Raw genomic sequence first — 27,069 nt, 5'->3', positions numbered from 1 at the left:
TTTTTCCTCCTACAACAAATTGCTAACTTTATGTCTTGTTTTATTTAGATTGCTTATGGGAGATGAACGTGTAAAGAATGGCCTTAATTTCATGTATGAGGCTCCACCAGGGGCTAAAAAAGGTAATCGGTCATTTCCTTTTTTTAAGTCTTTGATGTGTTTGCGACTAAAGATTGCGAATTATTATGACAGACATTGTTTAGAAGTTGCTCTTCATCTTTTAAAATTGCTATTATTTTTGCAAAATAAGTTTTTAAAATACTGCAATCAATACAGTAGAAGAGGGCTTCCCTGGTGGCGCAGTGGTTGAGAGTCTGCCTGCCGATGCAGGGGACATGGGTGCGTGCCCTGGTCTGGGAAGATCCCACGTGCCGCGGAGCAGCTAGACCCGTGAGCCATGGCCACTGAGCCTGCGCGTCCAGAGCCTGTGCTCCGCAACAGGAGAGGCCACAACAGTGAGAGGCCTGCGTACCGCAAACAAAACAAAACAAAACAAAAAAACAGTAGAATAAATACTAAAAATATTTGTCTAATCTAGTAATAATTTCATGACTTGTCCTTTGGGGAGGAAAATAATCTCAACACCACCAGAAGTACATTTATTCTTTTATAATTTGTGTATTTAGTCCTTCTTACTGAGTATACTTGTAAATACAAAGCATAATATTCACTGTCAATGAAAAATATAAAAGTTTAAAGACTAGAAATAAATGTGCTTATTAAATACTATCTCTTATTCACTGTTTTTTATCCTTCAGTGATTTGAATTTTATCTTATGAAAGAAAAAAAGTCAAACTAATACATTCTTACAAGCTACAATTAAATACCATGATATCATAGTGTCGTATATGATAGCAGACTTTTATGTTGAAGTTTTTAACTTGACCTACCTTTTTTTCCTCCCATGTTTTTGATATGCAATCAAGAAAACAAAGAGGTAAAGTACTGTTTTCTATGTTTGGATTTATTTGCAACAGATTATAATTTTATGGAAAAATTGAAAGACTTTAATGAATGTTTTTAGAAAGAAGAAACAGAAGGAGAGACTGAATACAAATTTGAATGGCAAAAAGGGGCCCCACGAGAAAAGTAAGAGCTGGTTTTCTTTTAAGATAAAATGTGTATCATTAAATTTAGATAATATCCCATCTTATGTTGCCTTTTTATTCATTAGAGAAAGCAACTAATGTGAAAAGTTATTTTTAATGATTTGTCTTATGCAACTCATTTGCTTGATTATAGTCTTTAGCTCTATTTTTATTTTTTTCATTTTTTAAAATCACAGATCATCAGACTGGATACTTAATAATGAAGTGGTGTTTGGAAATACTAAATAGATTTTATGGTTCTATTTATATACTGAAGTTGTACATTTCATAATTTACTCAGAACTATAAAACTATTTTTAGTTTAATTATTAATAATATTGAGTTTGTACATTTTCTCTCCTTAATAGATATGCCAAAGATGACATGAACATCAGAGATCAGCCCTTTGGTATTCAGGCAAGTGACACATATTTATACTGTAAGAATAAGTTTTTTTTATAAACACTTCTTTATACTGTTGTCCAAAAGGTATTTAAGCTGAAAAGGGGCTCTGTGGTTTCTATTTGTATCAGATAATAGAAGGACTAGGAGAGAAAATATTAAATGTACTAAACTGATAAAAGATAGGATTCAAAGTTTTGTAGTGAGGGTTATAATGATAATGGTCTCTGTGGTTTTCAAGGAATTTGGAGAATTAGCTCAAGGTCAAAAAAATATATAAAACTGTGTGGAACCAGAAAAAACTATCATCAGAGGGCCAGGTCCTTGTTATAAATAACATTTTTTTGAACACTGCCTTACTTATTCATTTACATATTACTGTTATATTGGCAGAGTTGAGTAGTTGCAACAGAGACCTTTGGCCCATAAACCCTATAATATTTGCTATCTGGCCCTTTACAGAAAAAGTATGCCAGCCCCTGGTTTAGGAAATTGAAACCTCAAAGGTTAATTTTTTTAAATGAGAGGATTTAACATTAAGCCATGACATCATTCTTTTTTGGTATTTTACCATATCTTTTTGCATGACATTGTTTTATTGCCACAAAGTAACACACAAAAAGAAATAGGAGGGACTTCCCTGGTGGTCCAGCGGTTAAGAATCCGCCTTCCATGCAAGGATTCTTCAATATACGCAAATCAATCAGTGTGATACACCATATTAACAAATTGAAGGATAAAAACTATATGATAATCTCAATAGATTCAGAAAAGCGTTCGACAAAATTCAACACCGATTTATGATAAAAACTCTCTACAAAGTAGGCATAGAGGGAACCTACCTCAACATAATAAAGGCCATATATGACAAACCCACAGCCAGGAACCCACATTGTTCTCAATGGTGAAAAACTGAAACCTTTTCCACTAAGATCAGGAACAAGACAAGGTTGCCCACTCTCACCACTGTTATTCAACATAGCTTTGGAAGTTTTAGCCACAGAAATCAGGGAAGAAAAATAAATAAAAGGAATCCAAATCGGAAAAGAAGAAGTAAAACTGTCACTGTTTGCAGATGACATGATACTATACATAGAGTATCCTAAAGATGCTACCAGAAAACTACTAGAGCTAATCAATGAATTTGGTAAAGTAGCAGGCTACAAAATTAATGCACAGAAATCTCTTGCACTCCTATACACTAATGATGAAAAATCTGAAAGAGAAATTAAGGAAAACTCCCATTTACCATTGCAATAAAAAGAATAAAATACCTAGGAATAAACCTACCTAAGGAGACAAAAGACCTTTATGCAAAAGACTATAAGAGATTGATGAAAGAAATTAAAGATGATACAAACAGATGGAGAGATATACTATGTTCTTGGATTGAAAGAATCAACATTGTGAAAATGAGTATACTACCCAAGGCAATCTACAGATTCAGTGCAATCCCTATCAAACCACCAATGGTGTTTTTCACAGAACTAGAACAAAAAATTTCACAATTTGTATGGAAACACAAAGACCCCAAATAGCCAAAGCAGTCTTGAGAAAGAAAAATGGAGCTGGAGGAATCAGGCTTCCTGACTTCAGACTATATGACAAAGCTACAGTAATCAAGACAGTATGGTACTGGCACAAAAACAGAAATATAGATCAACGGAGCAGGATAGAAAGCCCAGATATAAACCCACGCACCTGTGGTCACCTTATCTTTGGTAAAGGAGACAAGAACATACAGTGGGGAAAAGACGACCTCTTCAGTAAGTGGTGCTGTGAAAACTGGACTGCTCCATGTAAAAGAATGAAATTAGAGCACTTCCTAACACCATACACAAAAATATGCTCGAAATGGATTAAAGACCTAAATGTAAGGCTAGACACTATAAAACTCTTAGAGGAAAACATAGGCAGAACACTATGACATAAATCACAGCAAGATCCTTTTTGACCCACCTCCAAGAGAAATGGAAATAAACACAAAAATAAACAAATGGGACCTAATGAAACTTAAAAGCTTTTGCACAGCAAAGGAAACCATAAACAAGACAAAAAGACAACCCTCAGAATGGGAGAAAATATTTCCCAATGAAGCAACTGACAATGGATTAATCTCCAAAATTTACAAGCAGGTCATGCAGCTCAATATCAAAAAAACAAACAACCCAATCCAAAAATGGGCAGAAGACCTAAACAGACATTTCTCCAAAGAAGATATACAGATTTCCATCAAACACATGAAAGAATGCTCAACATCATTAATCATTAGAGAAATGCAAATCAAAACCACAATGAATTATCACCTCACACCAGTCAGAATGGCCATCATCAAAAAATCTACAAACAATAAATGCTGGAGAGGGTGTGGAGAAAAGGGAACCCTCTTGCACTGTTGGTGGGAATGTAAATTGATACAGCCACTATGGAGAACAGTATGGAGGTTCCTTAAAAAACTACAAATAGAACTACCATATGACCCAGCAATCCCACTACTGGGCATATAACCTGAGAAAACCATAATTCAAAAAGAGTCATGTACCAAAATGTTCATTGCAGCTCTATTTACAATAGCCAGGACATGGAAGCAACCTAAGTGTCCATTGACAGATGAATGGATAAAGAAGATGTGGCACATGTATACAATGGAATATTACTCAGCCATAAAAAGAAACGAAATTGAGTTATTTGTAGTGAGGTGGATGGACCTAGAGTTTGTCATACAGAGTGAAGTAAGGCAGAAAGAGAAAAACAAATACCGTATGCTAACACATATATATGGAATCTAAAAAAAAAAATGGTTCTGGTGAATCTGGGGCAGGACAGGAGTAAAGACACAGGCGTAGAGAATTGACTTGAGGACATGGGGAGGAGGAAGGGTAAACTGGGACGAAGTGAGAGAGTGGCATTGACATATATATACTACCAAATGTAAAACAGATAGCTAGTGGGAAGCAGCTACATAGCACAGGGATGTCAGCTCGGTGCTTTGTGACCACCTAGAGGGGTGGGATAGGGAGGGTGGGAGGGAGACGCAAGAGGGAGGGGATATGGGGATATATGTATACATATAGCTGGTTGACTTTGTTATACAGCAGAAACTAACACAACATTGTAAAGCAATTATACTCCAGTAAAGATGTTAAAAAAAAAAAAAGAATCCACCTTCCAATGCAGGGGACACGGGTTCGATCCCTGGTTGGGGAACTAAGATCCCACGTGCTGCAGGGCAAGTAAGCCCGTGCACTCTAGAGCCCGCGTGCCACAACTAGAGAGCCCACACGCCACAACTACTGAGCCCGTGCACCACAACTGGAGAGAAGCCCGCATGCTGCAAAGAAGGGCCTGCGCACCGCAATGAAAGATCCTGCCTGCCGCAAGGGAGATCCCATGTGCTGCAACTAAGACATGATGCAGCCAAATAAATAAATAAATAAATATTTTTAGAAAAAAGAAACAGGATTCAGCTTGGCTTTTAGGCATAATTTATGATAAAAGATTTTAGTGTTTGAATTACATTACCAAATATAGTTGTAGAGTCTCTTTCCCTGGAGATCTTTTAAAAACAAGACTAATTTAACTTAAACTCTGCTAAGGAGTGGGGAGTTGAACATTGGTTAGATTATTAGTATTTTAGTAACCAAAATAATTAACGTTTACTATTTCTCAGGTTCGAAATGTGAGGTGCATTAAATGTCACAAGTGGGGTCATGTCAATACAGATCGAGAATGTCCTTTGTTTGGTCTTTCTGGAATTAATGCAAGTTCAGTTCCCACTGATGGCTCAGGTAGGCACTGGACATAATTTATTTGTTTGTTTTAGAATTTATAAGAGGGCAAACAAGGGAAGCTAAAATAACTTTTTTTTTTTGTCTCTCTGGGTATTGGTTTGATTTGGTTTGGTTTGGTTTTTGGGGGTTAGGTTACATACCCAAAATATGATGGTCAACAGGAAACTCTGATCATATGTTTTGAATTTGAAATGCTGTATATTAGAATTTAATTTTTTTAGCCAAGGGCCCTGTGAAATTGATTTTAAAAGTAACAGATGTATTAAACATAGTTTATCAGGTTGGTAACCTAAAAATAGAAGGAAGAAATGGCTATTTCTCATATTCATGTCCTTCCGAGTTGTAGAACTGGGCTGGACAAAAGCCTCAACAATTGCACTTTTTGTTTCCGAGATAAAATCAAAATTGAGTTTTTAAAGATGTTAGATATATTAAAATTAATTTTTACTTGAAAGTTATTTACCTTCCTGCATGTTATTGTCTACTTAAGAAAAATTGGTCTAATTTGGTTTGGATCATTTGGGTTCTTTTTATAAAAAGATACTAAAACTGAGAAGTTTTAACTTAAATTTATCGGTGCCTTGTTAGTATGTTGTTGAGACAGCCACGCTAATCCAACAGTAACTCATAGTGAATCATAATAGCAGTAACCTGCTTAACCCTGTAACCTTAAGTCATTTCACCTTTATGAGTTTCAGTTCATTTTAAAATAAGGATGATAATATAACTCGAGATTTTCAGAATTTTTTAAACAGCTATAGAGCCTTTTTAAAATTTTTAAAAATAAATCCTACACGTAATCCCAGTGTATAGAACATATAAAGGCAGAGCTGGTGTATTGAAGCAAATGTTCTGGGCGTGAAGCCCCAACCTCTCAGCTAATCTAGGCCTGTGATGCACCTCTTTAGGCTCCCTGAGGCTTCCACTGCCACTTCTGAGCCCAGGGTTCACCCTCAATCAGCATATGACCTTCAGCCCTCTTCTACAGCTAGACATTGGGCTTTCTTCCAGCAAGCCAGATGCAGGCTGTAGGATTCAAGATGCCAGTTCTCATATTAGGAGTTTAGGAATTTGATCCATTATCAGGTTTGACACTGTCTCATTAATGGTGTTACGAATGTCAGGATGGCTAGAGGAAGTACAGACAGAATATTGCAACTGATTTTTTAAAAATCCTTATTGCTCTTTAAACAAGTTTAAAAAACCACATCTTAAGTAAAGGGAAAACTGCTCAGTGAGAAAATAGCCATACAGACCTTGGTCTGGCAATCTCTGACAAAAGAACATCCCGTTGATGCCAAAGTGCAGGTACTCTTAAAACCCACATACTATGCTCCCTCTCCCCTGCCCTCACTCAACTGATGAAAGACGGGAGAGAAGCTCCCAAAGAAATAAAGCCCCAAAGAAAATGAGGGCGAAGTAGGATGAAGAACCCATTGGCGCAAATATCTCTGACCACTTATTTTGGTAGTCACAGGGATCTGTTGTTGTGTTTGAAAGGTATATTCTGTTTGCTGGAAGGGGTTGCATCTTTCTTCATTCTTTCGCCATCCTTGTGGTGCTGTTCTAGCTACCTGACCCCTGTGTTGGCTAGGGGTAGGCAGTGGCAGTTGCTGTCTTTGTTCCTCAGCCTTGTCTTACTTTGATTCTGCTTGGAGAGAATGAGTAGGATAGACTCCAGGATACTAGGAGACTAGGATGTAGACTGTAGACTAGGATAGCCCTTTATTTAGTAACTAACAGACCTGCTTTCTCATGAATCTGTATTAGAAAGTCTACTAACAGCAACAAAAAGAACGAGTGCTAAAGGTTTAAAAGAAAAACACATCCAGTGTTGGAGCAAGTATGATGAAATGAACATTTTAATCCACTATTGATAAATTGGAGCAGCCTTTCTCAAGAGTTATTTGATGATATGTATCAAAAGTCTTAAGAACATGCATATCGTTTTACTGGAAATTCAATGTCCAGGAATTTATAGTAAGAAAGTGATAGGGTAGATGCTCAAAGGTTAATAGTAGTAAAGATTAGAAATAACCCTAAATGTCTGTCAGTAAGGTGTTGGTAAAATAAACTCACTCATTTATTCAACAACCACGTATGGAGTGCTTACTCTGTGCCAGCTATTTTTCTAGGCTCTCAGAACACAGTAGCAAGACAGAAGAGGTTCTTACTTTCATTCTATTGGGAATGACACAAAATAAACTAATAAGAAAGTACTAGGTATTTATAAATTCTGTGGTTAAAATTACATTGGATACTGTGATAAGAGCTAAATGGGGAATAACTAGATGAGGTGGTCAGGAAAGGCCCCTCTGAGGAAGTGATGTTAGGCTGAGACCTAGATGACAGAAAAATGCAACCATGCAGGATCTGGGAGAAGAGCATTTGGTATCTCAGGCAGAAGGAACAACCTTCCACACAGAAGGAACCGTAAGTTCAGACTGTGGAGGTGTGGAGGTACATAGATGCCTGATTTGGAACCCCTGCTCTCTACTTAGTAGCCCTGTGACTTTAAGCAAGCTGCTTAACTGCTCTGTGCCTCAGTTTGCAGTGTCTGTAAAATAGGTATTATACTAGTACCTACCTCATAAGGTTGTTAAGAAAACTAAATGAGTTAATACATGTGTAGTGCTTAGAATAGCACCGGGCACATACACTTTATTGATGTATTTTTTTACATATATAAGTTTATTTTATTTATTTATTTTTGGCTATTTATTTTTGGCTGCATTGGGTCTTCGTTGCTGCACATGGGCTTTCTCTAGTTGCGGCAAGCGGGGGCTACTCTTTGTTGCAGTGTGCGGGCTTCTCATTGCAGTGGCTTCTCTTGTTGCAGAGCATGGGCTCTAGGTGCGCGGGCTTCAGTAGTTGTGGCTTGCGGGCTCTAGAGCACAGGCTCAGTAGTTGTGGCACATGGGCTTAGTTGCTCTATGGCATGTGGGATCTTCCTGGACCAGGGACTGAACCTGTGCCCCCTGCATTGGCAGGCGGATTCTTAACCACTGCGCCACCAGGGAAGCCTTATTGGTGTATTTTTAAAAAATTAATTATGGGGACTTCCTTGGCGGTCCAGTGGTTAAGACTCCACGCTTCCACTGCAGGGGGCATAGGTTTAATCCCTGGTTGGGGAACTAAGATTCTGCATGATGCGCAGCGTGGCCAAAAATTTTTTTTTAATTTTTAAAATAAATTAATTACGGAATTAATTGGAATACCAATATAGCCAAAATGGAATACCATATAGCCATTAGATATAGATATATGAATCAAGCTATTGATCTATGTTGACACATGAGGGTATACCAGGATATATCAAGTAAAAAAAAAATTAAGAAGCAGTATTTTAAGTTTCTTAAATCCTGTGTCTTACTTTTCTAAGAATACCTCAAAGCACTGAACTCTATGATAAGATTATGGTAAAAATAGATCAGTAACTTTCACCATCTGTGATACCACATAAGATGATGAAAGTTACTGAGCTATTTCTGATGCACTGTCAGCGTTGAGAACCATCAGCTTCAGCTGTATGTAAGAACAACGGAAGATTTGGGAAACAGGACCTTGTTTGTTTGTTTAAATTATGTTTTACTAATATTACACAGTCATAAATTTATCCTACAGAAATAATCATCGATACGTCCCAAGATTTTTGTCATAAAGCATTGTGTATAATAGTAAGACAGGTAGAGAACCTAAATACCTAATAAAAGGATGTAAGTAAATAATTATGGGATATTGCCACAGGGGAATTACTATACTATGCAACCATTAAAAATGATAGGAAGATTTCTTAATGAATGGATGTTGTTTACAACATTTGGTCAAATAAAAAAACATTATAAAACAAGGTAATTACATGGATTCCATTCATGTTTCTCTTTATATCTTTAGGTAGACATATAGAGAGATACTTTTAGAAAAATAAAAATGCCTGGAAGGAGATACACTAAAGTATTAACAGTGGTTATACATTTATAGTTTTTAAAGGAATATTAGAGGAATTATACATAGAAATAAATTATTTAAAATGGTTTTGCTCACTTAACACCTTTTAAAGTTTGACCTGAATTTAGCAATACCACTTAACTAACATTATTAGAAACTCCTAAAGGTTTCTCAAAACCAAATCAAAAATACTCTACTGTATCAAATAGGAAAGCAAATAATGATGTTATATTCCAAATTTGAATGCAATGAAAAATAAACTGGCCAATTTCCTAATCCACTTGCTGATTCAAGCTAAAAACTTTTCATTAAAAAAAAATCACCTATTGAATAATGTCTCACCAGTGAATAGAGATTATTTTTGCAATAAGGCAATTTCAGTGGATACGGTTATCATGGGATAATCACACCCCTGGTGTACAGCCTTGTGCCTGTAATCTCCCAGGAGTGTAATTATTTCATGATAACTGCACCCCCTGGTGTTACATTATTTCTATTATGAAATTCTTAGTTTAGTATATAAAGTAACTTACTTTGATCACTGGAAACTGCAAGGTGCTGTTAGAACGTTCCAGCTGTGAGGTTTACAGAGACCAGCTATAAGATTTACTTCTCCTTTACAAAGTTAAGTTAGGCAATCAAAATGCTTCTTTTGGCTAAGCTGGTTTAGAATATCTTTTTTACTGATAAGATCATCTTAAAAGTTTTTGTCCACTCTAGATACATCAAAATTATATATAAAATTTATAAGCTTCAGTGGTGACTGCATTTTTATGAAATGTTTTTATGTTACAACATAACTCAATGCCTGGCCCACCAGCCTTTTGTTTATACTCTGCAGCCCTTACTCTTTTGTTGTTGTTGATGTTCTCTATTGTATTTTATTCTCTATTTCATAAATTTTCACCCCACTATCTATTGTTCCTTTCTTTTCTTTTTGCTTTGGTTTTAGTTTGCTTATTAAGGTTAAGATTAGGTTATTGTTTTTGGTTTTTTTTAAATAAATTTATTTATTTTATTCATTTATCCTTGGCTGCGTTGGGTCCTCACTGCTGTGCACGGGCCTTCTCCAATTGCGGTGAGTGGGGGCTACTCTTTGTTGTGGTGCGCAGGCTTCTCATCATGGTGGCCTCTCCCGCTGTGGAGTACGGGCTCTAGGCGCGTGGGCTTCAGTAGTTGCAGCACACGGGCTCTAGTTGTGGCTTGCAGGCTCCAGGGCGCAGGCTCAGCAGTTATGGCACACAGGCTTAGCTGCTCCGTGGCATGTGGGATCCTCCCAGACCAGGGCTCGAACCCGTGTCCCCTGCATTGGCAGGCAGATTCTCAACCACTGCACCACCAGGGAAGCCCAGCCCTTACTCTTATCATTGCCTCTTACCTTCTGTTACTTACTCATGTTTTTAATGTATATTGAAATTAAACATCATTTTTGAAATCCACAGTGGGGGTTTTCAACAAAGCAAGTGGGTTGTTTTGTTTTGTTTTGTTTGGCTTTAGTAGATTTAATGGTCACATATATCTGTATGTCTACTACTTAATCTTTTTGTTTGTTTTGTTTCAGTCTTATTTGTGTTTTTTCTTAATAGATTTTTTTCTTAAGAGCAGTTTTAGGTTCATAACAAAACTGAGAGAAAAGCACAGAGAGTTCCCATATACCACCTGCCTCCACAAATACATAGCCTCCCCCATTATCAGCATCACCCATCAGAGTGGTACATTTGTTATAGTTGATGAACCTACATTGACACACCATTATCACCCGAAGTCCATAGTTTACCTTAGGGTTCACCCTTGGTGTTGTATATTCCATGGGTTTGGACAAATGTATAATGGCATGTATCCACCATTATAGTATCATACAGAGTAGTTTCACTGCCCTAAAAAATCATCTGTGCTTGGAGTATCCATCCCTCCCTCCCCTCTAACCCCTAACAACCACTGATCTTTTTACTGTCTCCATAGTGTCACCTTTTCCTGAAGGTCATACAGTTGGAATCTATAGTATGTGGCCTTTTCAGATTGGCTTCTTTCACTTAGTAATATGCATTTAAGGTTCCTCCATGTCTCTTCATGGCTTGATAGTGTATTTGTTTTTAGTGCTGAATAATAGCACGTTGTCTGGATGTACATTATTGATCCATTCACCTGCTGAAGGACATCTTGGTTGCTTCCATGTTTTGGCAGTTATGAATAAAGCTGCTATAAACATCTATGTGCAGGTTTTTGGAATGTGATTGCTGGATCATGTGGTAACAGTATATTTAATTTTATAAGAAACTGCCAAACTGATCCAAGGTAGTTGCACCATTTTACATTGCCACCAACGATGAATGGGAGTTCCTGTCACCCCACAGCCTCACCAGCATTTGGCATTGTCCGTGTTAGGAATTTTGGTCATTCTAGTAGGTATGTAGTGGTATCTCATTGTTCTATTTTTCATTTCCCTGATGACATGTTATGCAGCACATCTATTCATATGCTTATTTGCCATCTGTATATCTTTTTGGAGAGGTATCTGTTAGGCCTTTGGCCCATTTTTTTAAACTGGGTTATTTGCTTTCTTATTGTTGAGCTTTAAGAATTCTTTATATATTTGTGGTATCAGTCCTTTATCAGATATGTCTTCTGCAAACATTTTCTCCAAGTCTGTGGCTTGTCTTTTCATTTCCTTGAGCAAGTGTTTTTAATAGCTTTATTGAGTTATAATTTACGTACAATACAGTTCACCCATTTGTAGTATACAATTCAATGGCTTTGAATTTGTATATTCACAGAGTTGTAGATCCATTACCACAGTCAATTTTAGAACATTTTTATTTCCTCAAAATGAAACCCCACGCCCCTCAGTTCTTATCCCCAGTCCCCCGTCTCCCCCAGTCCTAGGCAGCCACTAACCTACTTTCTGCTTTTTTTGTTTTGTTTTTTTTTTTTTTTTGATTGCCTATTCTGGACATTTCATATAAATGGAATCATACAATATGTAGAAAAGAAAAATTTCACACTTTAACACAAAATTTCATTGCCTCTCCCTACCCCAAACACGTAGCTTCAGTGTCCTCTCTCCACGGGTCTGGACATGTCATCTTCCTTACCTACTGATGTACACCAATATGCACAGAGTATTGTTAACGAGGGAAACTCATCCAGGCGGCCCAGAGTTTTTATTAGGGTTTAATTACATGGGCATGATTCATTGAATCATTGGCCATGTGGTTGAACTCAATCTCTCGTCCCTCTCCATTCCCCCAGAGGTCAGGCTGATATGTGGCTCAAAGCTTCAACTCTTTAATCACATGGTTAGCCTTTCTGGTGTGGCCAGCCCCATCCTGAGTCATCTCCTTGGCAAAACCTATCTAGGGGCTCACCATGAATAATAACAAAGACACTTCTATCACTCAAGAAAACTCTGAGATTTAGAGGCTCCCTTCCATGAATTGGGGGCAGAGTTCTTTATTATACAGCAGTTATATTTTCATTTTCATTTAGTTCAAAATATTAAGTTTCTCTTGAGACTTCTTCTATCTGAGTGTTATTTAGAAGTGTGTTTATTTAATCTCCAAATATTTGGGGATTTTCTGGCTATCATTCTGTCATTCGTTTCTGGTTTAATTCCATTTTGGTCTGAGAGCATTCTTTGTATGATTTCTATTCTTTTAGTATTAAGGTATATGCTAAGGTTATGGCTCAGCATGTGGTCTTGGTGACTGTTCCATATGACAGGGGTCCCCAACCCCTGGGCCGTGGACCAGTACCGATCCGCGGCCTGTTAAGAACTGGGCCACACAGCAGGAGGTGAGCAGTGGGTGAGCAAACGAAGCTTCATCTGCCGCTCCTCATCACTCCCCATCACTCGCATTACCGCCTGGACCATCCCATCCCACCCCCCACCCCCATCTGTTTTAAAATTGTCCCTGGTGTCAGAAAGGTTGGGGACTGCTGCCATATGAGCTTAATGTGTATTCTGCTGTTGTTGGATGAAGTACTCAATAAATACAACTAGATCTGGTTGATAGATGGTGCTGTTCAACTATATCCTGCTGATTTTCTGCCTGCTGGATCTGTCCATTTCTGATAGAGAAGCACTGAAGTCTCCAACTGTAGTTGGGGATTTGTCTATTTCTAAAAACACTTCTGTTAGTTTTGGCTTCACATATTTTAATGCTCTGTTGTTAGGTGCATATACATTTGGGATTGTTATGTCTTGGAGAATGAGCCCCTTTTTCATGAAGTAATTGTCTTTCTTTATCCTTGATAAATTTCCTTGGTCTGAAATCTGCTTTATCTGAAAATAGTGTAATACTCCAGCTTTATTTTATTAGTGTTAGCATGGTGTATCTTTCTCCATATCTTTACTTTTAATCTCTCTCGCTGTGTCTTTATATTTAACTTGGGTTTCTGTAGACAACACAGAGTCGGATCTTTTTTAATCTATTATTGACATAATTGGATTAAAATCTGCCATATTTATAATTGTTTTCTATTTGTTGCCCTTGTTCTTTGTTTTTGTCTTCCACTCTCTGCTTTCTCTGGTTTTAATTGAGTATTTTATGTGATTCCATTTTCTCTCCTCTCTTAGCATATCAATTATGCTTGATTTTTAAAAAATTTTAGTTGTTGCCCTAGAATTTGCAATATACATTTACAGCTAATCTAAATCCACTTACAAATAACACTGTACCACTTCATGAGTAGTGCCAGTACCTTATAACAGAGTAAACCAATTTCTGTTATATAACACAATTCCTTTCTCCTGTCTCTTATAACATTACTGTCATATTTCATTTATCCATAAGTTATAATGCATCCAGTTTATTCTTGCTGTTGTTATTTTGAATAATATGTTATCTGTTAGATCAGTTAAAAATAAAAAACATAAAATATTGTACCTTTTATTTCTTCTCAAATGCTCTTCCTTTCTTTATGTAGATCTAAGTTTCTGATCTATGTCATTTCCTTCTTTCTGAATAAATTCTTTTAAATATTTCTTGAAAGGCAGGTCTACTAGTAACATGTTCCTCAGTTTTTGTTTGCCTGAGAAAGTATTTCTTCTTCACTTTTGAAGGATAATTTTACTGGATACTGGATAATTTCTATGTTGGTAGGTTTTTCCTTTCAACTTTTAAATATTTCACTCCACTCTCCTCTTGCTTGCATGGTTTCTTAAGAGAAGTCTCATGATTCTTACCCTTGTTCCTCTCTCGGTAAGGTTTTTTTCCCCCTTTGACATCTTTCAAGATTTTCTCTTCATCTTTGATTTTCTGCAGTTTGAATATCATATACCTAGGTACAGATTTTTGGTATTTATCCTGCTCCATGTTCTCTGAGCTTCCTGGATTTGTGGTTTGGTGTCTATCATTAGTCTTGAGAAATCTCAGCCATTATTATTTCAAGTATTTTTTTCTATTCTTTTCTGTCTTCTCTCTTTCCCTTCTGGTATTCCTGTTGTACCTATGTTACACCTTTTGTAATTGTCCTAAAGTTTTTGGATATTCTGGTTTCCCTTTTTTTTTTTTTTTTTAATTTTCTGTTCAGTTTGAGAAGTTTCTATTGACCTATATTAAAGCTTACTGATTCTTTCCTCAGTTATGCCTAGTCTACTGATGACCTCATCAAAAGCATTCTTCATTTCTATTAGTGTTTTTTATTTCTATCATTTCCATTAGATTCTTCCTCAGAGTTTCCACCTCTCTGCTTACAGTACCTATCTGTTTTGCATGTTGTCCACTTTTTCCATTAGAGCCCTTAGCATATGAAGCTTAGTTATTTTAGATTCCCAATCTGATAATTCCAGAATCTTCATTATAGCTGAGCTTGATTCTGATGCTTGCTTTGTCTTTCCAGACTGTGGTTTTTGCCTCTTAGCATACTTGTAATTTTTTGTTGAAAGCCAGACATGGTGTATCAGGTAGACAGAACTGAGATAAATAGGCCTTTAGTGTGAGGTTTTGTGTTTATCTGGCTAGGAGTTAGGTTGTATTTACTCTTTGCTATAGCTGTAGATTTCAGAGGATAAATATCCTCTGGTGTCATTGTTTTGGTCTCCTCTGTTATCTTTGGGTTTCCCTACAGACTCTGTTAATAGAGGCTGAGCCTGGCTTCAGTTGTAATCTTCTGTTATTTTACAGGAGCCCTACTGTTGTAGTGGTAAGATATGAGGGGAGGGGAAGCATTCTATAATCCTATGACTAGGTTTCAGTTTTTTAGTGAGCTTCTGCCCCTGGGCTGTAACCTTCACAAGTGTTTCTCAGCTTTTTTTCCCCCAACTTCTCAGCATTTTTTCTTCACCCACATAGGTTAGGCTCTGGTGAAATAGCTTCCTTTGAGGGTAAGCATTTGTTCAGGACAACAAAATGCTCTGGGCGTATTTCAAGATGATTACTTTTCCCTTCCCACTGTTGGAAGTACAAGGGGATTGTTATTTGATGTTCACAGTGAGAACCTGGTGGGACTTCTGGAAGTAAAACTCACAGAAGTGTTAGGGCCCCTTTAAGGTTGAGCCCCCAGGAGTTTTCATCTCTCAAGCTAGTCCTTGCTCAGTCTCCAAGAATAGTCAGTTATCCTTTAAGTATTTCTACCAATTGCTGGCTCTGTTGGTTTCTGGTCTCGGTAAACTGAGTCTCTGTATCACCTGTCTCTCCCATTTGGGGGCAGTGATTTGCTCTGTGACCTCAATTCTCCGATAGATCTATAAGATTTATTGATTTTCAGTTTTTTCAGCTTTTTACTTGTTGTGAGAATGGGAGGAATTTCAGGCTCTTCATATATTGGACTGAAGCCTAAAAGTTGTAAAAGCAACATAAAAGTGAAGAAACATTGATTCAAAATTTGTTAACATAAGATTCATATTGTACTAATTATTTAACTTTTGTTTTTTTAGGTTCAAGTTGCTATATATTTAAAGTTACTTTGCCATTTTTAAATGATTTTTTAAAATTTATTTATTATTTATTTTTGGCTGTGTTGGGTCTTTGTTGCTGTGTTTGGACTTTCTCTAGTTGCGGCGAGCAGGGGCTACTCTTTGTTGCAGTGTGCGAGCTTCTTATTGTGGTGGCTTCTCGTTGCAGAGCACGGGCTCTAGGCACACGGGCTTCAGTAGTTGTGGCACATGGGCTCAGTAGTTGTGGCTCGCGGGCTCTAGAGCACGGGCTCACTAGTTGTGGTGCATGGGCTTAGTTGCTCTGTGGCATGTGGGATCTTCCCAGACCAGGGCACGAACCTGTGTCCCCTGCATCGGCAGGAGGATTCTTAACCACTGTGCCACCAGGGAAGTCCCTGCCATTTTTTTTTTTTTTTTTGCGGTATGCGGGCCTCTCACTGTTGTGGCCTCTCCTGTTGCAGAGCACAGGCTCCGGAATCGCAGGCTCAGTGGCCATGGCTCACGGGCCCAGCCGCTCTGCGGCATGTGGGATCTTCCCGGACCGGGGCACGAACCCGTGTCCCCTGCATCGGCAGGCGGACTCTCAACCACTGCGCCACCAGGGAAGCCCCCTGCCGTTTTTTTAAACTTAATTTTAAGAATATTTGGAACTGACTCTATATGATAATATGGTAAATTTCATGTTTTTAATAAAAGTACATTTTAAATGCAAAATGGTATCACTGGATATTCTTGACATATACAAAATTTGTTTTTCTTTATAACGCCTAAGTATGAGATCCAGCCATACCACTAACAGCTAAAATGATGATTGGTACTTAATATGTCAGGTTTCTCTAACCAGTCTTGTGTACGCCAAAGGTTTTAGGGCATTTAAACAATACGAAAATTAAGAATAGCTTAAATTGAGGAAAGTATTGTTTTCTACTTGTTGCAAACGTTTGTTTACATATCGGTGCTCTTTTCCTTGCCTCACTTCCCCTAAGTCTTGATTTCCTTTTTGTTGAAGAATATTACACTGAGCTGCAGTACTAATGGCAGTTTCCTGCAGTAGTACTCCCACATGCTGCTCCTCCATCTTTCCACCAACCTGTCACGTTGGAGGAATTTGTGTTGCTTGAGAATATGTTTGGGAAATGTAACAAAATATTTGCCTGATCATAAGCTTGTACTAGAAGGACACCTAGGAACACGCTGGAGGGACTTTGTTTAGAAAGAAAGATGATAAACTCAGTTGTCCTTCTGGCACATCCCGCCCGTATCTATTACGGAGTTCTTTTATGTAACTCTTTGAAGAAGTGGAATCCTCCCAGGATAGCTACTGAGATAGCCCTACATCTGATGGCAGAATTTTTTTAAATCCTTCAACATAATTCTACAGCAGAAAAAGTATTTGTGTTACCAGAATCCCTTTAAAGCTAAACTCTTCAAATAGGTAGATATTAAAACTAATAAAGGATTGACCTCAAAATAAAAAGGAAAGTTAGGCAGGCACCATTTCTTCTCTCCTTTAATATGTAGTTGTGTGGTTTTTTGTTATTGAGTTGTATGAGCTCTTTGTGTGTTTTGAAAATTAGGCCCTTGTCAGTAGTTACTCAGCTATAAAAAAGAATGAAATAATGCCATTTGCAGCAATGTAGATGGACCTAGAGATTGTCCTACTGAGTGAAGTAAGTCAGAGAAAGAGAAATGTCATATGATATCGCTTATACGCAGAAACTAAAAAGAAATGATACAAATGAACTTATTTACAAAACGGAAACAGACTTACAGACTTAGAGAACGAACATATGGTTACCAGGGAGGAAGGGTGGAGGGAAGGGATAGTTAGGGAGTTTGGGATTGACATGTATACACTGCTGTATTTAAAACGGATAACCAACCAGGACCTACTGTTATAGCACAGGGAACTCTGCTTAATGTTATGTGGCAGCCTGGATGAGAGGGGAGTTTGGGGGAGAATGGATACATGTATGTGTATGGCTGAGTCGCTCTGTGGTGTACCTGAAACTATCACAGCATTGTTAATCGGCTATACTCCAATATAAAATAAAAAGTTTTAGGGACTTCCCCGGTGGTGCAGTGGATAAGAATCCGCTTGCCAATGCAGGGGACATGGGTTCAAGCCCTGGTCCGGGAAGATCCCACCTGCCGCAGAGCAACTAAGCCCGTGCGCCACAACTACTGAGCCTGCGCTCTAGAGCCCGCGTGCTGCAACTACTGAAGCCCGCGTGCCTAGAGCCTGTGCTCTGCAACAAGAGACGCCACTGCAGTGAGAAGCCCGCGCACCGCAACCAAGAGTAGGCCCCACTCGCCACAACCAGAGAAAGCCCGCGCACAGCAACGAAGACCCAATGCAGCCAAAAATAAAAATTAAATTAAAAAAAATAATAACATAAAATAAGAAGTTTAAAAAAAATTGATAAATCGGGAACAACATGTTTTTAAATGCATGAGAAAACTAATTATCTAAAAAGAAATATTGACCTACTAAAGAGATTACTCAGTAAAACTTGTCAATTCATAGTGTTTCAAAGGTCAAATTGATGCTCTTGATTAGTACTTTAAATTTTGGCTATTTTAAGTGACTACAGATGGTTACTCATTTTGAACTATTTATAGGCACTATTACAATTCAGTGATTAAATTTGTTGTTAGAGTGGCTATGCCTTGAAATTCCATTAACAAATTAATTGCAATCCTGTTCAGTCAGTAAATGGCTCTGCTCTGTGTTAAAGGCATATGTAGGGCTAGTGGAGGCTACACCTCCCATAATCTCAAAGGGGTATTATGATTCTCAGATCCCAATCATAACTCTCTTTTATATGACTCTTCCTGTTAATATCATTCCATCTACTCAAGGTCTGCCAACTTCAAGTAAAGGAAATTAACTACTGATTACCTGGGTAAAGGAGAATGAATGAAATGTAGTCTACCTAGTAAATATTAATAATTCTACCCAAATCAGACTTAAGTTAACATGAACCTTCGTCATGTTCCACTCATTTATAATGCCATATTTTTTACCTTTTTCTAAATCCTATGAGTTTGAAAGTCAAACTCAGTTTCTAGTTCTTTCCTAGAAAGTATTGATTTCTGAAATATGTAATGTATCTTATTTATCTTTGTATTCCCAGTGCTTTCCACAATGCACATGCTTAGTAAATAATAGTTTAGTGAGTGGCTGAAGAGTAAGGCTTTGCTAGCTATACTAAACATCACTGTTTATCATCTTATTCTCTGAATATATCTTATAACACAAATTTTCAATTTATATTTTTCTTATTCTTTTATATTAACTAATTTTCCCAAAAAAGATTATAAGCTTGAAGGCAAAAACCAAGTTCTCCATTCTTTATTTCTCAAGTACCTAGCGAGATAAAATAAGAAGCCCTCAATAATACATATTGATTTATAAAATCACTTTCTATGTTTTATACTAGGGAAGAATAAGTTGAAATTCCCTATGCAGGGCTCTCTCCATATTTTGAGAGAGATCTAGTATAGAAATGTAGTGAAAATCTATAGTAACTCAGTCATTCAGTAATTACTGTTGACTGATTTAATATATTTTTAAGTAAAATGCACTGGTCTTAAGTGTAGATTGAGTTTGACAAATGTATGCACCCATGTAACCAATGTTTCTGACAAATACAGAGCATAGAGCATTGCTGTCACCCTGGCATTATTGCTGTCACCCTGGTAAATACCCTTCTATCCCCTTCCAGTTGGCGTCCTCCACCTACAACTACTACTCTAATTTCTAATCCCATATATTACTTTTACCTGTTCGTGAACTTCATATAAATGGAATAATACAGTATGTGTTCTTCTGTGTCTGACTTCTTTGACTCAACATGTTGTTTTTGAGGTTCATGGATGCACAGCTTTTCAAGAGTGTTCATATTCTCATAACTTCTTTAAAACATAGTGCTGACTTCTAATACTTCATGTTCATCACAACACAAGTGATTTTTCTTAGTCCTCTAGGACTATGAATTCACTTTATTACCTTTATTCACTTTATTATTTAGTGATAGTTGTATCATCAGTAAAATACCTGCATGTAAATTAAGTTGAAAATATAAGTGTAAAGACATAATCAGATATACCTCAAATATCTCTAACATTATTGATTCTGTAAGGCAAGGTTGTTTTTTATAAAGTGTTTTTCACTAGCATACAATAAGGGCAGTTTCATCTTTCCCTGCCTTTGTGTATTTTCCAGACACACAGACAAAAATGAAATGTTTAATTTTTCCTTTACATTGTATGTCTTAATAGAGATCAAATTAGCTTTCTTCAGTATGAACTCAGGATAAGGGCAATAAGAAACCTTATTGTTTCCAGCCTCCACTAAGATGAACTGGCAACGTGTCAGGAAAATTCTTAGTATGGAGCAGTTTTATTACAATTCAGTACAATTGGTTCTTGCATAACCTTTAGAAAATCATACATAAAACATTCTCATCTATATAAATAAAAATCACCCACACACTTTATTAATAGCTTTGTTCACTTTTTCCCTGGGACTTGTGCTGCACGCTGTGCCCCCCTTTTCAGTCTTTTTAACTTTCTATAAGCTTTCTTTAAAGCAAAAAGGTTAGGTAATATTAGGATTCAGACACAAATGTAAGATAATTGTGATAATTCTCCCTCTTGATCATGTACTATTACTAGTGTTTCTAAGTGTCCGTTTTACATTTAGTGACAGGGAGTGGCTTTTTCACAATATATAGTCAGTTTAACTGTAAGAAAGAAGGAAGAAATAAATGTCATACTTTTCATGGAAATAAGAATCATAATTCATTTGTGATGTGTTTGGGGGTTTATTTTCAAACCCATGCATTTTTAAGGTTGTATCGCTGTTACTGTGACTACAATAAATACATGATGAAAGTAAGAACATACCAGGTTGAAGTCTCAGCCTTTTTTCCTTAGTCTAGTTCATTAGCAAAAATGTGGTTTTTTTCAGGTGTCATTTTCCTGAATCCAAACTTTAGAAAACTTTCCATTATTCCCCTAAAGTATGTGTTATAAAATCCCAAAATAATTTAATAATAAGCCTCTAGATCTAACTGCTCATTTACAGTAAATACAAGGGCCAGAAGAACATATTAAATGACATCACTACCCAGAATGGGGGAAATTCTACAGTACAAATGATCCAGTTTCTTCAACAAATGAATAGCAATAAGGGGGGAGTGGAGGAAAAGTGGCTGCATTTTTTTAGATGAAAAGAGATTTAAGATATGTGTCATTTGTACCTCAAAAGTAGAGAGGGAGAGAGAGACTTAAGAGATACATAAACCAAATGCAATGTGTGGAACTTGTTTGGATCCTAATGTGAACAAGCCAACTGTAAAAAAAAATTTTTTTTGAGATAATTGGGGAAATCTGAATGTTGACTACTAGATTTTAAAACTGTCATTATTAATAAGTGTAACAAAGGTGTTAGGGCTTTATTTTTAAGAAATAGCCCATATTAGTGATTTATATACCAAAGTGACGTCTGAAATTTTATTTAAAATACTCTATCAAAAAAGAAACAAAAAACCCTGGAGGTAATAAATAAAACAAGGATGGCAAAACATTGATAATTGTTGAAGCTGTGTGATGAATATATAGAACTCTTTATTCTCCCTAGGTTTGAGATTTTTTCTTTGTATCAAGTTAAAATACACAGAATGAGAAGGAACATAATTAATCACCACTGTCATCACAAACAAAATGATATTCACTCTAGGAATAGAATTTTAGTCTCAGGAAGCAGTAGCTTCCTATAAATTACTGTATTGAATTTGGGGGAAGGAGGGGAAAGTATTTCTAATACAGCCATACTTAACCTGTAACTCAGTGTCCTCTTTCCCACTGAATACCATAAAACTGTAGAAGGTAATGCTTTATTTGAAAGGAACAGTGAACTTTGGAAGGAAGATAGCTCTGTCCTTGGGAAGAGCAGATGGGCCCAGGCTAACAGTGAGACACAGGAATATCTCTGCCTTCAGCATTAGTCTCCCTCCTGTGCCATTTGTGGGATTCACCTGGGACTGCTGTCCTCTAATTGGGAAGTCGGCGACAGGGCCTTTGTCACGGCCAGCACTTTTGACTCCTATATTATTCTCTGATAAAATACCTATTTTACTACAGAACAGTTTTTACCTTCTATTGCTTCGTTCTATAAAAATGAATGCTCTTAATGAATAGATTAAACCCTTTACAAACATAATTTTGTATGCCATAATTTGCCTTCTGAGAATTTATTTTTTCTGTGACATTGACTTCATGTTTTTTTCTAGTAGAAAATAGTCTGGGTCTAATAAGGGCATAGAACTGAATACCATAGTCACAATTAGTATTTTGGTGCTTACCCACATCACAGCAAAGAAAGTTTGCAAAATTAATGAATGTTGAAAACAGTTTCTTCAGTGGACCAACTTTTCTAAGTTGGAACACTGGATTTCAAGCTATGGAGGCTTAACCCAGCCTGACTGAAGTGATCTAGAAAGGAGCCTTCACAAATCTACATTTTAAAACAAACGCCCTTTTTCTGAGTTCTCTAGAATCATACTTCCATAACAAATTTAAGAGCAAACCAAACCTTCCTGAACCCCAGCTCCATCTGTAATTTAAATTATAAAGGCATCCAAAAAAAGTAGTCATTTTGCATTTGAACATATGGTAAAATCTGTCTTCAACATACCTATATAATCTATTCATATTATATAAATTAAATTTTGAGTTCTCAGAGAGCTGGAGTCATTTCTGTCAGGTTAACTCTACATAGCCACTATCACAGTAACATGAAAGTATAAAGATACCTTGCTGAACATATCTTAATTGAACCTGACTTGTCATATCTTTCTGGAAGTTTTGATGATAGAAGGAGAAAGTTTAAGTACAAAAAGAAGTGAGTAAGACTGGATTTTGAAAAATGTTACTATTAAGAGCATTTTTTGTGAAAAATATATAATAATCACAAAAGTTTTATAGCTACTGACAAAAATAATAGTTACTATTTGTTAGGTACTTCACTAAACATTGTTTAGAGTCTTACAGTGTGGAAGTATATGCTAAGCATATGTACTACAAAATTTCAGTTGAGATTTTGGAGAAATACAAATGATGGAAGAGTAATGTTTGTTTTACCATCTGAATAATCTCTGTCAGCCTGGGGAAGGAGAGATCATTTTCTTGAAGTAGTTGGAAGTACTGTAATGAAAAATTTTAAAGCATGTTTTCTAAAGCATTTTATTAAAATTACCCATCTTTTGATGAAAACTGATGAAATCAGTACCCTTTCATCATAATGGCCAAGCTCTTTAGCCCTTTACTGGAGTGGTTTTTATCCTAATTCTTAGCATGTTTGCTTTCTGAATTCATTGAACATCTAAAAAAGTTGTTGACAAGGAAATGTAGTTTTGACACTTCAGGAAAGACATTTTCTACTTTATAAAATTAGGTTCCTACATGTGAAATTTGAGAAGCCACCAAAGTGAAACACTCTATAATTAATTTAAAGCTATTAATTGTATTAGCACTTCAATGCCATTTAGAGGCACTTCATACTAATATTTAAAAGTTCAATTTTTGGGATTTCCCTGGTGGCACAGTGGTTAAGAATCCGCCTGCCAGTTCAAGGGACACAGGTTTGATCCCTGGTCCAGGAAGATCCCACATGCCGTGGAGTGAATAAGCCTGTGTGCCACAACTACTGAGCCTGCGCTCTAGAGCCTGCGTGCCACAACTACTGAAGCCCGCATGCCTAGAGCCCATTCTCTGCAACAAGAGAAGCCACCGCAATGAGAAGCCCGCGCACCAAAACGAAGAGTAGCCCCCGCTCGCCACAACTAGAGAAAGCCCGCGCGCAGCAACAAAGACCCAATGCAGCCAAAAATAAGTAAAATAAACGAATTTATAAAATTCAGTTTTTTACTTAACGTCTTATTATCAGTATTATCAACCAAATTGAATAATTTTTCTAGAAGTCATTGAAGTAATCCACAGGAAATTAAATTAATTGTATAAAAGAAAAAACAAACCAAAAATCCAGTATTGTTTTAAAATGAAATATTAATATCAATGAAATAAAGATGGTGCTTTATGATGTTTTTGTTTTGTTTTCAATTAAATAAGGCTTTTTCCCCCCAGTAAATTAAAGCATCACATTATTAATACTTCCCATACACCAGTAATAGGCAGTTTTTTCTAATTATCTCCCTAATACCTATAGCCAGCTTTCAATTGTTTTTGGTAATATGAGTAGAATGGTAATAAAGCCCAGAGTCCAATAAAAGTTATTAACCTACACCTGAACTTGTCTGACCAAACTTTTTACCAAAGATGCTATTGGCAAGAGAACAGATTTGAATTATATTGCCTATTGCCTTTGGTTTTTTTATGGTAACATGTAAGTGAGCATGCAAAATAAGTAGTAAAAGACCAATAAATCAGGGAAAAGGTAAAGAAATTAGATGACGTATTTAATCAACAAACTAGAGTATCAGTTTCTGAATGTTTCTCTATCCCCCACCCTCCCTTATGAATTCCTTGTTGGCAGGAACTGTCGTATTCTTCCCTGTATTCCAGATACATTGCCCAGTACAGTTCTTTTAAGCCAGTGTAATGATTTAGGCCAGAAACTAAAAAGCTTCCATGAAATGTTGTCATTATTTGCTACTTGCAGGGAAAACAAAATGAAACTGGAATATACAAAAGAAGGAGGAAAGAATCTTTCCTATCTTATGTAAACATAATAATGTTTGAGGGAAGGGTGCAGATGTTTAAAATTTTTTATTTTTAATTATATCTATGTTTAGTCCATATTATTTGTCTTTAGAGCATATTATGTGACCAAAAACAAGCTCACTTTTCAAAAAGTTTGGGGATTTTGTAAAAGTGGAAACAACAGCTTGTAGAAAATATAACACATACACACCTATAGCTAGCCTAAAATTGCTTGTCACCAACCCCAAACTAATGACTAGAAGTTTCAAACTCTGAAAATGTATATATGCAAGATTAACTAAAGTACTTGATCGTTACCGATAGCATATGTGTATCTTTCAAATTGAATTCTTACTGAGAGAATAACTATTAAAAGTTTAATTGCAGTCTTTTATCACTTTGCTTTGATTTTATACTAAAAACTACCAAGCAGATAACACTTAAGTGTATCTTTTTCAATATGACAAAGTGACATAAGAGAATCCCCTAGCACGTAAGAAAAATGCAATTATTTTCTATTCTGAATCTCCAGACTGCTGTTTTAGAAAATCATATCTGATTATTTGCTCAGCAGAAGATTATTGAGTTGATTTAGCTGTGATTTTACTTAAGAAAGCTTCAGCTCCATTCCTACTGTGGAGTCCGAAAAAGGTAGAGAGAGATATAAATGATACATTCAAACTGTGATTTTTGTGAACAGGACCATCGATGCACCCCTCGGAGCTAATAGCAGAGATGAGAAACAGTGGGTTCGCACTGAAACGAAACGTACTGGGGAGAAACTTGACCGCAAATGATCCATCACAGGTAATGATCTTTTTATCAGTAAGCTGAAAATGTCTATAAATCTAAATGTGATTGCTTGTGAATTGCTACTTAATGTTTTCCAATATGTATATATCCATAGGAAGGCAACATAGAGCAAAGAAAATGCCTAAAACGTATTTTGATTTTGCTTATTATTTTAACCTAAATGAGAAATTGTTTTTAAACCTATATTTTAATAAACAAACCTGCTCCTCTGGGTTTATGTAGATAAAATATCTAACTGATCTGGTGATAAGGTTGTTACTTTTTCCTTCCTGCTAACTTACCCATGAAGTGACACTAAACAGAACCAATGGGAAGAAGTGTATAAAAGCAAACCCCTAAAAAATATGGAAAATATTTTCAACAGTTACTTGCTTAAAGTGTACATAGATCCAGAAAATGGTTGAGTTTAAAGGGTTAAATGCAGATGTTCTAATACAAACCATTTATTTCATTTAATGAGGAAACTGGAGCCCACAGAAGTTAAGTGATTTCCCTGAGATCATGTGGCTTTTTAGAGACAGAGCTGAGACTAAAACCCAGACTCCCACTGGCGTAAACTCGTGCTGCTCTGAAAGAGTCACATTCCTTCTCAAACATTGCTAGGGATTGTACGTATAACGTATATATCATGTATTTGTACTGTTTAATATATTTGATAATGTACTACTGAATTTGTAAAGGCAAAAATTGTGGATGTTTTGACCTTCCCCTAAAGTTCATGATCTTCCTGATTTTTATGTTCCATTAAATTAAAAAGAAAACTGAGAGAGTAGAAGCCATGCTATAAACATTTTGTCTATGCTTCTCTGTCGTCCTCTCCTGATAAAGTTTGTTAATGGTGGCAAAGCAGTCATCTTAACCTCTTAGGGCATTATGATCCTCCTTGGCAGGTAGACTACAAAAATTTTTTAATTCCACTTTCCAATCCAAAATGTCATACTCATTTACAGTATGTCCCTAATATAAAATTTCTTATTTGTAAATGTTTCCTTTCCTGTCTGATAACTAACTTGTCTTGTAATCTGGCAATTTAATGATGTCTTTGTTGACTTAGGAATATGTTGCAAGTGAGGGTGAAGAAGATCCAGAAGTCGAATTTTTAAAGTCACTAACAACCAAACAAAAACAGAAACTTCTCAGGTGATTAAAAAGTGTCTGTTTAATGAATTCAACTACATTTTTTCTTATGTTTCATCTTAGTGTCATATTCAACTCTGATCCTAAGTTTAAGGTACTTAAACCATGTATCACATTCATTTATTGATTTATTCTTCAGCTATAGTAGTACAATTTTATCTTTCTTTCAGTAATATGAAAATGAATGTAAGATCATATACTCAGTTTATACCGCAAAGTCACTGCACTTTTAAGAACATTTAATTTGGAAATAGATTTATTTGTAGCTTTTAGTTTTCATAGATT

General features: G+C 36.4%; 1 protein-coding gene across 1 annotated transcript in view; it reads left to right on the top strand.

The window, feature by feature from the left end:
- CIRSR (corepressor of RBPJ and splicing regulator) overlaps positions 1 to 27,069 on the top strand; it is a 38,782-nt gene that overhangs the window by 9,803 nt on the left and 1,910 nt on the right. Inside the window, 7 exon segments of the mRNA XM_082631375.1 lie at positions 49 to 122; positions 928 to 938; positions 1,026 to 1,090; positions 1,458 to 1,506; positions 5,162 to 5,279; positions 25,535 to 25,641; positions 26,702 to 26,787. Coding sequence (XP_082487501.1) covers positions 49 to 122; positions 928 to 938; positions 1,026 to 1,090; positions 1,458 to 1,506; positions 5,162 to 5,279; positions 25,535 to 25,641; positions 26,702 to 26,787 — 510 coding nt within the window.

Source organism: Mesoplodon mirus (assembly GCF_964341445.2).
Source record: "Mesoplodon mirus genome assembly, chromosome: 8".
NCBI classification, from domain to species: domain Eukaryota; kingdom Metazoa; phylum Chordata; class Mammalia; order Artiodactyla; family Ziphiidae; genus Mesoplodon; species Mesoplodon mirus.
Note: the sequence above shows the minus strand (reverse complement) of the source record. Positions and strands in the feature narration are given on the sequence as shown.